General features: G+C 35.4%; 1 protein-coding gene across 2 annotated transcripts in view; it reads left to right on the top strand.

The window, feature by feature from the left end:
- The window catches only part of LOC309502295 (potassium voltage-gated channel subfamily H member 7), a 112,665-nt gene that overhangs the window by 43,559 nt on the left and 52,985 nt on the right, over positions 1–16,121 (top strand). For both annotated transcript variants that reach the window (XM_082174621.1, XM_082174622.1), the window contains exons 4-5: positions 10,171–10,581; positions 14,012–14,223. In XM_082174621.1, the coding sequence (XP_082030747.1) occupies positions 10,171–10,581; positions 14,012–14,223 (623 nt within the window). The remainder of the gene's footprint in view (positions 1–10,170; positions 10,582–14,011; positions 14,224–16,121) is intronic.

The raw sequence follows: 16,121 nt of genomic DNA on the forward strand, positions 1-16,121 counted from the left end.
ACTCCTTCACGACCGCACCTCCGCTGTGCTAAACCAGCCGTTGTAATCAGTCGTGTTCAGACCAGTGACTGAAGTGGAAGTGCTTTGACTGGCCGGCGTGTGGAGCGGTTGTGCGCAGTGGGTGCTTCTCAACAGAGCGTGTTAATTAGACAGGAGGCTCTTGCTGAGACTCTCAGAAGCAGGTGGGATGTTGGCTTCGACTCCTCTCGGATCACATGAGGGACGCTTTCGTAACTGGCTTCATATCAAGGATTTAACACGCTCACCAGCATGAGCGGCTTTAGTTCCCGGCCTGCAGAACAATACAATATAGTCTTCTTCTTGTCATCTCAGGTAGACAGGATTCTCGATCGGGAACCTTGGGTGATCTGAATTAGGGCTGCACAATATATATATCGAAATATTGCAAATGTATATATCGCGATATGCATATCGCAACGGCTTGCAATAACTGGGGTCATGAACAAAAGACAAAGAGAAAATCACTCACTGCTCTTGGCTGAATAACTTTTGTAGCTTTAATAAGAATCAGTATATATTTAATTCATACAGTGAAAACTAAGTGTTTTATTTTTACATTTGATTATTCAGTTTCTGTTGTTTAATAGCTCTAATCTAACCTGAACCCCTAAACCCCGTGGTTTACACTGATATTAAAATAACACTTCTTATGCTACAGTAAAACACTGATGTTCACTTTCAGAAGCTGTAGGGATGTTTTCCTGTCACAAAAAGAATGTGAAACACATGTAGGTTGTATAATTTGAAATATATTTTAAGGAGAATTTAAGTTTATTTGAAGCATTATCGTATCACATATTGAATATCGCATTATTTAATGAGTTATCGCATATCACATTTTTCTTCAATATCGTGCAGCCCTAATCTGAATGACACGTATAGTGACCAATCGCAGTTAGTTGTGTTTTTGAATGCTGATTAGGAGCTGGTCCATCAGAGATAGACACAGAAAAAACACAGAAAATAGACTGAAGACCATAATTACGATCCATCAAAAAAGTCTAGAACATTTCACAGGCAGAAAAAAGCATAAGCATTCTGTTCATGTATATCTAGTGTAGTATATCTGTCTACTGAGAGCCGGTTTTGTCAAAAACTACATCTGGATCGGATTCAGAACGATGATTAAAACACAGATCGAGTGTGTCCAGATCGAGTCCATCAACACCTGATCGAGTCCATAAAGCTTCACAGTCCTGTAGCTCGTCCCGGGTCGACATTTCATTCGGTTACATTAGGCAGTTTTGATTTATTTGCTGTTTAATGTTTGATGATCGCTTTATTTTATGCATGTGCTTACATTCAGTACATATGATATCGCTTGTTTCTGCCGCTTGTTCACCTGTGTTTTGATCAGGAGATTCTCTACTCTTTCAGAAGATGTGTAATAGCGCCCCCTACCGTGTAACAGTGAAAACACGGAAATTCGGCAATTTCCATCAATGGCGGGGAAGCGTTGTCTCATAAATTATGGAAATTTCCATCAATGGCGGGAAAAGAATTACAATTATTCTTTTTTATTTTTTTATGTGTTTTTAAAGATTAGCTTTTAAAACCGTGTCTACTACACTAGACGCGACAAAGCGATCATTGCAAATATATTTGTTCTTCGTGTCAGAAGTAGCGCGAGCGCATTGAGTATGTCAGATATAGAATGGCAACGGTTTACAGTCAGGGATTTGTTTTGTCGCATCCTCCAGTGTAGACAGCATCACTGATTATAATGGGTTTTGTGTGAACAGATGGACAGTGAACAGTGAACTGGCTGATATGAACCAGATCATATACAGAAAGAGGACGAATAAAGATCTCCATGGTCTCCTGAACCTCCTCTGCCAGCGCAGGGTGGGCGATGGTGTCCGTGCGGGTCGTGTGGTCGTTTAAAGATCTGCACAGCTTCAGCATCTCTAGAAATACTCACTTAGCAAACGCGCTGCTCTAGCCTAGGTGAAGGTTATTTATAGTGGAGAATGAGCGTGTGTGTTTTTCTGCCTCTGGGTGTCACGAAGAGTCAACAAGGACTCACTGCTGAGCCTTGCTTGGACTGTAGGTGTTATAATAAGGCCCAAACCTAATGAAGCACTAAAGTGTGTGACTGAGTCGGGGCTTACACACACAACAGATATGTGCACGTGTCTGAATGCGTATCAAGACACTTGAATGATGTGAAAGCATGTCATATGGCAGTGTTCTGAATAGCATACTGCATGTGGTCATGCAACATATGTTTGCAAATTGAAATTTTTACAGCATTACCTCATTTGCATAGTCAATTACTGAATTGGACTCTAATATAATACAAGCATAATAATGCAAAAGTGTTGTTGTTGTAAATGTTTATAATATCTTAATATTTGCATGCCCTACAGCAGCATTTAGCAGATTAGTGCTGTGATAATATAGTTTACATTTTGCGACAAATTAAGCAAAGCATTTGAGATTACCGGATCAATGTGCAGTATTTATATGGATAAAGTGGGACATACTTATATATCAATCTTTATATAAAGAGCTGGGCGATAAAAATCAGACATGAGAATTGCTATATAATATATATTGAGTAATCAAACAGATATCTGGTCTAAACCACATAGCAAATGTAACCAAGATGCATTGCAAATCAGATTGCCCAAATGCACTCAAAGTGGCAAATCAAGACACATTATGTGCATTGAAAGCCAAGTGCGATAAAAGGGCCAATTGGAGGGAAGATGATCCATTCTCCATTACAACATGTACAGTGCCTGGCAACATAAATTAATAATTCATTCACAACTGCAAGTTTTCGTGTCATCATTTACTCACCCTCAAAACTAAATTATTTGGCAAAAAAAGGCAAACTTCAGCTATAGGTTTTATTTTACTATGCATAAAAGATGCATAGAAAAAGAAAAAGCTCAAAAAAAAAAAAAAAAAAAAGCATAAATTGACTACAACATAATCAGTTATTATTATTTTATTGGTTCTCTCTTGTTTTGCATGTTCTTCATTTCTTTGCATGACAGCCTGGCCAAAAATGATATCCGCACCATTTGGCATGTTTCACTTGCGTTTACATGCAACCAAATAATCCGTTAGTAATGGGATTGACGGGATGGGAATGGGAGTAATGGGCTCAATCGGACTGAAAAGCCTTCATGTAAACACCTTAATCGATCCGACTGAGCTCGATCCCAGTAAAATTCCGATCGGATTGAAAGGGCTGGTTTATTCCTTTTACAAATCCGATTGAGAGAACATGTAAACACTTGATCGGATTGTGAAAGGACTGCGTTGACATAGCGTAATGACGTATGACGCGCGGAGCGAGCTGTTGTTCCTGTTGAATAAAGTGTCGTATAAATGAGTGTCCCATCTTTCTAAAATTCTCCTTTCATTCCGCGTCTGTGAAGTGGAGCGGGACAATGTCCCACAAGTCCTTGTTTCGGATTCTCATCCACAGACGACTGGTTTTGGGCATTTTTATTGTGTGTTAAATATAAGCAGCGGCACAACGGTTCATATGCACATTGTCTCCAAATTATGACCAGAAATTGATAAATATTAAGTCTGCTGTTTAAAACAAATAAAGAACCAGTGTAGGAGAATGGTTACTATGCGCAAACAGCAGAAACTCTATATACACACACACATCAACCCGATCACGTTTAGCGTTCATGTGAATGTTCGGATTCATCAATCGGAATAAATTCAGTCCGATTGAAACAAAAGTTGTGCATGTAAACGAGCCATCATTATCAGAAATAAAACAATTGACTCCAAGCACAACTATGCAAAAAACTCTAACAAATTTTGCATTATATTTGAGCAAAGGAGATTTCAATTTCCCAATATGAATGAATGAATGAATGAGGCATTTATATAGCGCTTTATATGTACAGTATATGTATATATATATATATATATATATATATATATACAGTATATATCAATAGCCTGGAACTGTATACATACAAATATTGAAATTTCTCCACCCAGATTCTACAAATATGAATAAAATTCCTGAGACACATTCACATTCAGACTGAAGTTTCTTTTGGGCAAACAAGAAACTAATTATGCATATACTTCTCAGAGGAACAAACGTAATCTCTAGGTTCCAGTGTATTCTGAAATAAAAGCTCTAACAGTCTGAACGAGAATGTCACATGCTTAGACTGCAAAACTCTATCACTCCTCCATTATGATTAGAAAACTGCAAACTCAATGTCATTGACATGCTAATGTACATTAGAATCATGCTAACCAAACTGCACATGACCTTCAAATCAAGTCATCTACATATGCGCTGTGACTGTTAGCGCGCACACACATAACACACACACACACACGCACATACATTAACTTGCTGTCATGAATAATTTGCTAGGAGACAGTCTTTTGTAATGTTCTGTTTATCTGGGCTATAATGGAATAAACAACCTGTATTCAGGCCTGCATTTGCCATTTCATTTTCTATTCAAACCAATTTATGCATTTAGATTAAGTCTTAGTAGAAGAAACATATTTAATAACACACACACACACATACATGCATATATATATATACACTACCGGTCAAAAGTTTTAGATCGGTACGATTTTTAATGTTTTTAAAAGAAGTCTCTTCTGCTCACCAAGGCTGCATTTATTTGATAAAACAAAAACAAACAAAAAACATTAATATTGCTGAAATACTATGACAATGTAAAATGACTGTTTTCTATTTTAATATATTTTAAAGTGTAATTTATTCCTCTGATGAAAGCTGATTTTTCAGCATCATTACTCCAGTCTTCAGTGTCACATGATCCATCAGAAATCATTCTAATATGATGATGTTATTATTATCAATGTTGAAAACTGTTGTGTACAATTTTTTTTCTCAGAATTATTTGATGAATAGAAAGTTCAAAAGAACAGCATTTATTTAAAATAGAATATTTTTTAACATTATATATGTCTTTACTGTAACTTTTGATCAGTTTAACTCATCCTTGATCAATAAAAGTATTGATTTCTTTTATTTATTTCCCCCCAAAAATAAAATAAAAATTCGTACTGACCCCAAACTTTTGAACGGTAGTGTTTAATGTTACAAAAGATTTCTATTTTAGATAAATGCTGTTCTTTTGAACTTTCTATTCATCAAAGAATCCTGAAATAAAAATGTAAAAAACTGTTTTCAACATTGATAATAATCATAAATGTTTCTTGAGCATCAAATCATCATATTAGAATGATTTCTGAAGGATCATGTGACTCTGAAGACTGGAGTAATGATGCTGAAAATTCAGCTTTGATCACAGGAATAAATTACACTTTACTGTATATTACATAGAAAATAACTGTTTTAAATTGTAATAATATTTCACAATATTATTATTATTTTTTGTATTTTTAATCAAATAAATGCAGCCTTGATGAGCAAAAGAGACTTTAAAAAAAACATTAAAAATCTTACCGATCTAAAACTTTTGACCGGTAGTATATATATATATATATATATACATACTGTATATTGTCATAGAAAGTGATGAACACAACACAACAGATCTAGATCACAACCAAAACTAGTCATAGTTTTCAATCACCCATGGCCATATACAGTGTGCTTTTTTTTTCTTTTTTTTTTTTAAGTGTTTCTTTTAAAATGCAATTATAGCACAAATGTCATGAAAAATTCATGTTCAATGCTCTTCGTTTTACGATCTTGCCCAGGGACTCACAAACCCGCGGGCCGGCCTTGAGGGCGAGTAAATAATGACAGAATTTTCAGCTTTGGGTAAACAAGTCCTATAACTATATTTGTCTGACAGCCAAATGGTGAAAAATTGTCCTGTCGTTCCTGGCTGTGTTTTAGATGGCCGTGCTGATACTGTAGTTTCAGGCCCTGGAGACCAGACAGAAAGAGAGAGAGAGTTGTGCAGAGGACATGATTGAGTATTAATGTCTGACAGTCACAGGAAGAAAAGGGAAGTGGCCATGATGGTTTAATATCTCATTATGCTTAATTATCCTCTCGCCGCTGTCCGACTATCTCTCAGTCAGCATCGCTCATCACAAATGTCAGGAATCACAAAGCTTGACGTTTGGCTTTTCTGTGCCGTGTAAGTGATGTTTTCAGCCTTTAGTGATACTTGTGTCCTCTTGTGTCAGAAGGCCTGAAGTGTGTGTATACACACTGCAGAATGATCTCAGACACTCATTCACTACCAGATCATTTTGCTCCTCGTCGAATGTTTTCAGAAAGTCCTCCGAGTGCAATGCATTAAATCTCTAACATGTGAATGGACAACACCTGTGATTTCCATGTGTAATAAACAGAAGTCTAGTTCAGACTGTTAACTAAAACTATTAAAAAAAAAAAATAAAAAAAAATAAAGCTAAAATATATTAAAATATAAATATTAAATGAAAAACTTAGAAATGTTGCCTTAGTAGTATACTATAACTTTAATAAGTTTAAGCACTAAAATTACTAACAGGAAATAAATACAAACTAAAACTGAACTAAAAATAAATAAATTTAACCTAAATAAAACTAAATGAAAATTAAAGCTGAAATAAAGATAAAAGCATTCTCATTCAAAATATTAATAAACACTATAATAGTATATAAATAATATTAAAATAACATTGGTCTAGTTCTACATGTCCTCACTCGAAATATCATGATGAGACTGGATTCATATCTAATGCACTATTAATAATTCTGTAATAAGTTTCCAAGCATCTGTCTTGATTTGGAGTGAAATATGATCAGTAAAAGTAAAAATGTAATTTAGTAGAATATTATAGTATATTAATGTGATGCTGTTATGCTATTTTAAAGGCTCTTATTTTGTTTCGAGGTCTCCTACAATAGGTTTACATGCATCCAAGGTAAAAAATAAATAAATAAATAAATAAAACGCTTTAATTTTCTCATAATATACATTGGACATATGTCTGAACATGTGTCATTTTCATGTGATGTGACACATGTCATTTTCTCACAGTGTCTGAAACGTTTGATAAAGGATTAGGTCTCTCTTAACCCCGCCTTCCCGAGAGCTACTCTCCTCTGATTGGTCAGATGGCCCAGTCTGTTGTGATTGGTCGACCACTTACGTCGCATATTAGAAACCAATCAGTCCATTACTATATCTGAATTTCAGCTTCAGATCTTCCTCAGTACTTGATTCACAGAGATACGAACCGTAATGACAGTGCCGTTTTTACCATATCAATTCGAGTGTGAGTCCTCATCCTTTTGAAGTGCATCAAAGTGGATTTGCTTTGGTGGCATAAAAAAATGTCGGCAACGTTGACAACACGAAAAACTCTTCCAATCTGTTTGAGGGCGGGGCAAAGTAGACGTTGTTTGCCGATGCTTCTACATGTTGTCACTTCTTCTTGAGTCTCTCCATCATTGTCTGAATCCGGTTTGAACTTAAAAGTCTAAAAGTTTTTGAAATTTTCAATGCATGTCTGTGTGAGTGCAAGCTGTTGAAGCTCCGCCCCCTGTGCCGGGAGCATCAGCTCATTTGCATTTAAAGGAACAGACACAAAACGGTGCGTTTTTGCTCTCCCACAAAAAGTGACAATTTTAACATGCTATATAAAAATATCAGTGGGGTATTTTGGGCTAAAACTTCACATACACACTCTGGGGACATCAGAGACTTATTTGACATCTTGTGAAAGGGGCATTACACCACCCCTTTAAAACTTTGCAGACCTTTTACATTCTCAAACAGCCGTATTACACACCACATGAAAGGTAATATCCCCCAAAAATGTCCTTCTTCCATTTTAACCGCTGTTATTTAAACTATAAACCACACGTAGTTTAAATAATAGTTGATGTTTCCATACCTGCCTGTGTCTGGGAGCGTTGTAGGGGGCATCGGTCAGCGGCAGGCCTGTATCATGTGTAGTTGTGAGCGTGGACGGCAGTGACAGCACGTGAAGGGCTCGCTGAGTGAAGAAGTCCTCAAATTACCAGTTGCTGGATCACTTTCAACCTCGCCATTGTCATTGAGCATCAGAAACGGCCCTCCTGAGGAGTGTTTACAGTCATGCACAACAGAGCTTCCTCTTCATCTTCATCTTCATCAGCCAGCAGGTTAATGTGAGCACACCTGGCTCTGTTTAACAGGTGCGCTCTTTAAACCCCGCTGAGCTGAATGAGGCACGCTGACAGTCACGAGAAGTGTGCACAGGGACTATAATTCAGCGAGTGAGTTTCTCGGGTCATTCTGTTGGCACACAGAAATGATCTTCCCTGTACACCTGCGTACTGTAATGCACGACACCGTAATGTCTTAATAATGAGCTGTTTGAGGTCTTTAAGATAATTACTGCAGGTGCAGGTGTTTGTGTACATTCCCTTAAAAGCATAATGGGAGAGAGAAACTCAAAGCATGTAGATTTACTACAGATTAACTGATATTTTAACCCATAGTCACACAATTGAATGCGTTTGTTTAATTCTGCATCTACCTCTGAAGAGATTTCCAATAAAACCATGTGTATTTAACAGAAAACACTGGCATTTATAATTAAATATACGTATTTATATTTCTCTAATTAACATAATTTACTGTCAAGTGAGAAATGTCGCATTTTCTAGCTTGTTACACAGTACAAAACAATAAGATAAAGCTCAAATTAGTACAATAAATTTAATAGATAATATAAATAAAATAAAATAAATGCTCATTCAAAATATTAATAAACACTATAATGGTCTATAAATAAATATCTAAAATAACAAACTTTTTATGCCATGTTTTTATTCCATAATCCATGCTTTAATGATGTAGTCTAATGATTATTTATTTATTATTTTTAAATGTATAATCAGTTGCTGGACACAAATTGCTATAAGCTGACAAAAATAACGATGCTCAAACATCAAAGCAAAAATGGCCAGCAGGATATGACGACACACAGGGCTTCTGTTTTTAATAAATAATACCTCGCAAATAACAAATAGTAATGAATTAATATAGAACCTCTACACAAATTTGCAGGTTTAAACTTGAACTTTGTTTGCATATTTCTTCGCACATGCTTGTGTTCCCAGCGCTCTCTTAAGTATGTGCATGAATGGAAGTGAATAACACATAAATGTGAGCACATCTTGAGCATGTCATTGATTTCTCCACACCTGCAGTCGAATGAGCTTCCTCTTGAACTAGACCTTATTTATTAGAAAGTGTGTTCTGTGTCCTGCAATTTACTCTTCAAAGCGGTGATGTACTGGAGAGGAAACACTGAATTCCACAGGGAAGCGGTGGATTTGTTTGATCACATCCTGATTAAAAAACACACATTTTGAAGGGCTGCTAATTAAAGCTGTGGTGATCTGCGTCCGTACTGAGGGTGGATTCAGACCGAAGGCCGGTGGGATTATTAAAGGCATGGCTGAACAAATGAGCCATATGTCAGATTATTGTTCTCCTGGGGGAAATGCATTGTGGGAATGAATGTTGACCACTCAAGTAGCTCGTCTGCTGAATATGCCCGTTCTTATAATAATGTTGCCAAGTCATTTCAGTGTATTCAATGGCCATTTCTGAAACGGAGGCATTTTCCATTTTTCTGAGAGTCAACACTGAAACTTTCACTGAAGGATTTTTTTTCTTTTTTTTTTTTGAGAGAGTTTCTATTTTGACTCTCCCAAATGAAGATGGATGGATGGATGGATGGATGGATGGATGGATGGATGGATGGATGGATGGATGGATGGATGGATGGATGGATGGATGGATGGATGGATGGATGGATGGATGGATGGATGGATGGATGCTATAGATAGATATATAGATAGATAGATAGATAGATGCTGTTGATAGATAGATAGATAGATAGATAGATAGATAGATAGATAGATAGATAGATAGATAGATAGATAGATAGATAGATAGATAGATAGATAGATAGATAGATAGATAGATAGATAGATAGATAGATAGATAGATAGATAGATCATTTCAAATAGAAAAACAAAAGATCGCTTGTCTTCATTTATAAATTATTTAAAAAAAAAATATTATGCAAGAAAGCACGTCTGGATCATTCAAACGTTCCGGCAATAACCCTTCATCAGTGAATCCTATTTAATAAATAATATGAATAATAGCCTTGCATGAAACTGTATTTTTCCCTGAATACCTGCAGGAAAAGGACGATTCTTCGGCTTCCGTCTGCCAGCTTTGAAGCTCCTGGGAACCAGTAAGCAGTCTCTCCCGCAGGACGACCCAGACTCCATCATGGTGGACTCGCCCAGGGCCAGCGATGACTCTGAGGCCGTGATGGACGTCCGATCGCACACGAAGGACGGTTCCAGTCCAGCGGACGGCAATGACACGCGGGCGCTCATCAGCTCCAGCCCTCACTCCTCCCCCCTTCCCCTGGACCAGTCCTCTCCCAGTCTGCCCTGGGATCAGCCCAGTCCCTCTCTGACCTGCCTGGCCCAGTCCCTCTCCAGAGACAGCATGTTCAGCAGGAGACGGGCCTCCTCCGTTCACGACATCGAAGGCCTGAGCACCAACTCCAAACGCCTGTTTGTGGACACACACACAAGTGAAGGTGAGCACTAACACTTATATTGAGATTCATTGATGATTACAAGAAGCACATTGACTGATAAGACAATTTCTAATATATTATATTACAAATCATATATTTTTTCTATTATATATATATATATATATATATATATATATATATATATATATATATATATATATATATATATATTAACAGAATAATGTATGATTTTGTTCTTTTAAAGAAAGACCAGCACTTTAGACTGTTTTGGTAAAAGATGTGATAAACTATTAGGTAAAATATTAAGGTATATCTGGTTATTATGTACATTTTAAACCAAATGAATATGAAATAGCAATTTAATTTGAGGATCTCTGGTCTAAAGTTTTCTTTACCCGTATTATAAACCTAGCCTTATACACACAAAAAAAACTGTTTGAATTATAGTGTCAATTAAATTGTACAATTAATGAACTCAACCGTCATAACACGCATTTTCCTAATTTTCTTCTTTTAATCTTTATACTCCTCCATTTCAGACTATGTACGCGGTCTAAAAGGTAACGTTGAATTCTGTATGAATGCATAACTGTCTCCGACTGCATGCTTAAAGATGCAGCAGTTGGGTTCACCACCATTTCATATTACGACTTTAGGAGGACATATTATGCCCTTTTTCAAAGTCTTGATTTTGTTTTTGGGCTCTAGTAGAACAGGTTTTCATGCTTGAATGTTTAAAAAACACATTATTTTCCCCGTATCTGACATTATTGCAGTTCATCTCTTCCCAGTCTGTCAGTAACGCTCTGTTTAGTTCCTGTCTCTATGAAGCCCCTCCTTCTATGAGCACACTGTGCTCTGATTGGTTGGCTGGGTCAATGTGTTGTGATTGGTCAAGTGCTTCGAGTGTGTTTTGGAGATGTCCCGCCCCTTTCCATAACCGCCAGTTTCAACACACTACTAACTAACTCACCCAGGCCCCGCCCCTTTATTCTGTGTATGAATTATTTAAATGAGGAATATTGTGACGTGTTCGTTCCCGGAAGAAAACTCAAGACTACAATGTTTCAGGGAGTTCAGAAACACTGACACTGATATAGAGAATAACTCCCGCTGGAGGGACTTTCAGAGCTTTTCATGCTCAAACTGCAACATTACACACTAAAGAAAGATGAACATGGGGGAAAAAAGCATAGTAGCACGTCTTTAAAGCACCTTTAATGTGGGTCCAATCCTGCCTCTCACAGAACAGGGGTGTCAAAGACAAAGTTCGGTCCACAGATGAGTCCAATCCGACCTGTGGGATGATTTAAGAAAAAGAATTATAAAAAAATCTAAATAATAAACATTTGCTATTTATTAGATCACTACACTGCAACAACAACAAAACTACTTTTTCAAAGTACTTTTCACAAGAAAATACCATTTCAGTCTTTCTACACAGAATTGAACCTTTAATTTAGTGTAACTTCCCTTTTTTTAATTTATTTTTTTATTGTGAAATGAATTTGTGAAAATTGTATTTTTGCATTTTTTTTCACTGGGTGATTTATTGATATTTTATCTATTTTCATGACTTTTTCAAAGCAATAATGACATGTACAGGTACAAAAATTGTATTTCTGAATCTTACCACTTAATGTTTATTAGATATAATCCGTTAATACTAACTCTTTTCTTTCTGAATTTGACAGAGAAGCCGGTCTGTAAACGAAAACACTTTTTTATGGCCAACTTATGTTAATATCAAAGCAGCCTCTGTATAAGCTTCAGAAGATTGTGTTTTCCGTGTGCACTTTGCATGAATACCTCACATTCAGTCAGCATATGGCGACTTTTAGTCACACCTAAACACCTAAAAAAAAATCGAGATAAAACCTGTTATCTTTCCTCAAAAGCGCACTCAGAATACCGATCCGAAGCATCCGTCACAGTGTCTGGGACGTCATGGTGTTTCGTGATTATCCATTTTCAGCCTGATTTCTCTTCTCAGCTGTTATTGATGTCTTGATTAGATCATACAGAACATTTGCTGCTCTTTCAATAAAGCTCCAGTCTGGACCTTCTTGCATTAAGGTGGATTAGAATGGCTCAGACTTGTACAGGCAGTTCCTCTTCACGTCCCATTGAACGAGACTGATGCACCGGCTCAGAGTCAGGACAGAAAATCGATGCTACATGCCGAATGACTTCCATCAGCGGTTAACCAGCGCTGCCACTTTCAGTTTTAGAGGACGTTTCTTTAATCAAAGTTTGAATTATTCAAAGAGAGGTTGTGCGTTACTGTTATTTATCATTTGTCTATTATATTGTACATGATTTTAATGGATTGTTAATGGATGCTGCATATGTTCGCTTGGATGATGATTTTTATGAAAAGCATGAAAAAAATCCTGTTTCTAACAGTACAATCACATCTACGTTTCTGATGATGTTTTAATACGACTGTAACACTGTGTTGACAAAAGGTTCATTCAAATGGTTCATTAAAACAAGCAAACAATGTATTCAGGTCAACATAAAGGCTGGGTGATATTAATAATAATTATATATATATATATATATATATATATATATATATATATATATATATATATATTTAAAATATCGAAATTATTTATATATATATTTAAAAATATTTTATTTTATAAGGCAATTCACGTTAAATGCTTATATATCTGTATATATATATACACACACTTACATATATATATATATATATATAAGCATTTAACATGAATTGCCTTATAAAATAAAATATTTTTAAATATATATATATATATATATATATATATACACACACACACACATATATATATATATATATATATATATATATATATAAGCATTTAACATGAATTGCCTTATAAAATAAAATATTTGTATATATATATATATATATATATATATATATATAATTTCGATATTTTAAATACTGAAATTAAAAGCAATATTTACCTCCATATCATTTTTATTAAAACATATGAAAATATATAATGCTGTGCTGAGAAATCTGTGAACTTTGTGATGGCACAAATTAATCACTTAATCAATTAATCGAAATTGACAGCTTGAACCAATGCACAGAAATGAATCAAACTTATCAACGCTAATGTTGTTGTAGTTTTTTTTTTATAAGATTACAAAAACGATTAAATAAATACACAGAATCACAAGACAATGAAAGATTGTGAAACTAGTCTAATTACTTTTTTTTTTTTTTTGGAAACTTAAAGCAATAGTTCTTCTAAAAGTGAAAATGTTGTCTTTGTTTATGCATCCAGTTCATACAGGTTCGATGTTCATACTGTAAATGATGGCATAATTTTCACTTTTTGGGTGATCTAAGAGTTTAATGGCCAACTGGAAATCAACAATATTCATAATAAACAAAGATCATTGTGAATGATATATTAGGAATTTTGTGCCAGATATTCTCAGGCTCTCCTCCTTTACTCTTTCCCTTCAGGCCCGTTCAACCATCTGAAGTGCAGTCTGCTGGGATCCACCTCAGACTCGAACCTGAACAAATACAGCACCATCAACAAGATCCCGCTCATCGCTCTCAACTTCTCTGAGGCCAACGATAAGAAAGCGCCTTCCCCTCCGTCCTCAGAGAAAACCATCATCGCACCAAAGGTCAAAGACCGAACACACAACGTCACAGAGAAGGTCACGCAGGTAAGACTGTCGAACATGAATTTAATCCAACCCTATTTACTTTCTTTATACACGTTTCGGGTCACATTGTGAACGATTCCTTTGAAAATTGCTCCGCAAACCTGCATTTATATGATCAAAAACACAGTAATATTGTGAAATATTATTATCATTTAAAATACCCGTTTTCTTTGTGAATATATTTTAAAGTGTAATTTATTCCTGTGATGCAAGGCTGAATTATCAGCATCATTACTCCAGTCTTCAGTGTCACATGTTCTTTCAGAAATCACTCTATATGATATTAGGACGACAAATATTTCTTATTATCAATATTGAAAAAAAGTTGTTCTGCTTCATATTTTTGTGGAAATCGTGATACATTTTTTCGGGATTCTTTGAAAGTTCAAAAGAACAGCAATTATTTGAAATAGAAATCTTTTGTAATCTATTATAATTGTCTTTACTGACACGTTTGAACAATTTAATGTGTCCTTACTGAATAAAAGTATTCATTTCTTTAAAAATAGAAAATAAAACTTACTTTTGGACTCTAAATCACAAATAATATTATATTATATTATATTATATTATATTATATTATATTATATTATATTATATTATATTATATTATATTATATTATATTATATTATATTATATTATATTATGTTATATTATATTATATTATATTATAGCACCCGATATAGGGCTTATATATATATTATAGCACCCGATATAGGGCTTATATATATTATAGCACCCGATATAGGGCTTATATATATATTATAGCACCCGATATAGGGCTTATATATATTATAGCACCCGATATAGGGCTTATATATATATATTATAGCACCCGATATAGGGCTTTTAAAAGCATGAAATGAATTTGAATGCTGACAGATAGATATTATAGACCCACTTGGTTATGAACGTTTCACATTGACTTTAACAGAGTAAAATCAGTTGTTTTCCCTTCATGTTTTTCAATAAGGCCCTCAGGTGAGGATGTGCTTTTGCTTTATTTCTCCTCCATGGAGTTTGAGTTAATCATTGTGTCACGAGCGTAATTTATTTGAAATATTGCATGCGTCAAGCGCTTCCTGGTTCGATTGGAAATCCAATAGTCTTGTGAACGAGCACAAACAAACTGTAACAAATCCTCCTGCATAATTTCACTACTACACGTCGTTTATACATGAAATGATGCTAACAGACACAAGTATGCAAATAAATGCTAATGAGGATACTACTTAACCTAGGGGGTATTAATATGAGAGCAAGAATACAGGGCAATAACCCGTAATTATTGTTTGAATCTTCTATACCCCAGCCATATTTAGCATCTTTTTCTGGCACCGAAATGCATCAGAAGAGCATGCGAGCATGAGGATGGATTTTCTACCTCTGGGAAAATGTATTATATATATTTATATCCAAATATTGTCAAAACACGATTCAGTAACACTGCGACAGTTTCTGTGTGAGAGACCAAGTGTAAATTAAACTTCCCCTTTTAATCCATGGAAGACAGATTGAGCTGCATAGCTAGACAGCATTTTAAAGGTGTCATGAACTGCATTTTTTGTATTATTATTATTAATTGTGTTTCCTGAGGTGCACTTTTAATGTTAGTATGATTTTTTACATAAAGGCCCTTTTCAACCCTGATTTTACCCCTCTGATTTGAACGCGCTGTTTTAAAGGGGCGTGTCTGCTGTGAGAAACGCCCACTGCTGTGATTGGCTGACATCTTTGCATATGTAATAAGTGTTACATGTGGAACTATTTAGTTATGCTCCCATCACATTAAAGGTTGCAGCGCTTGAATGCAGGGATCTCGTAATTTCAACTCGATTTCTGCACTCTCATGAATGCTTTCATCATAACGAACAGTGCAAACACGATGTAAATAAGA

The sequence above is a fragment of the Leuciscus leuciscus genome (genome assembly GCF_965113295.1).
Source record: "Leuciscus leuciscus genome assembly, chromosome: 7".
NCBI lineage: Eukaryota > Metazoa > Chordata > Actinopteri > Cypriniformes > Leuciscidae > Leuciscus > Leuciscus leuciscus.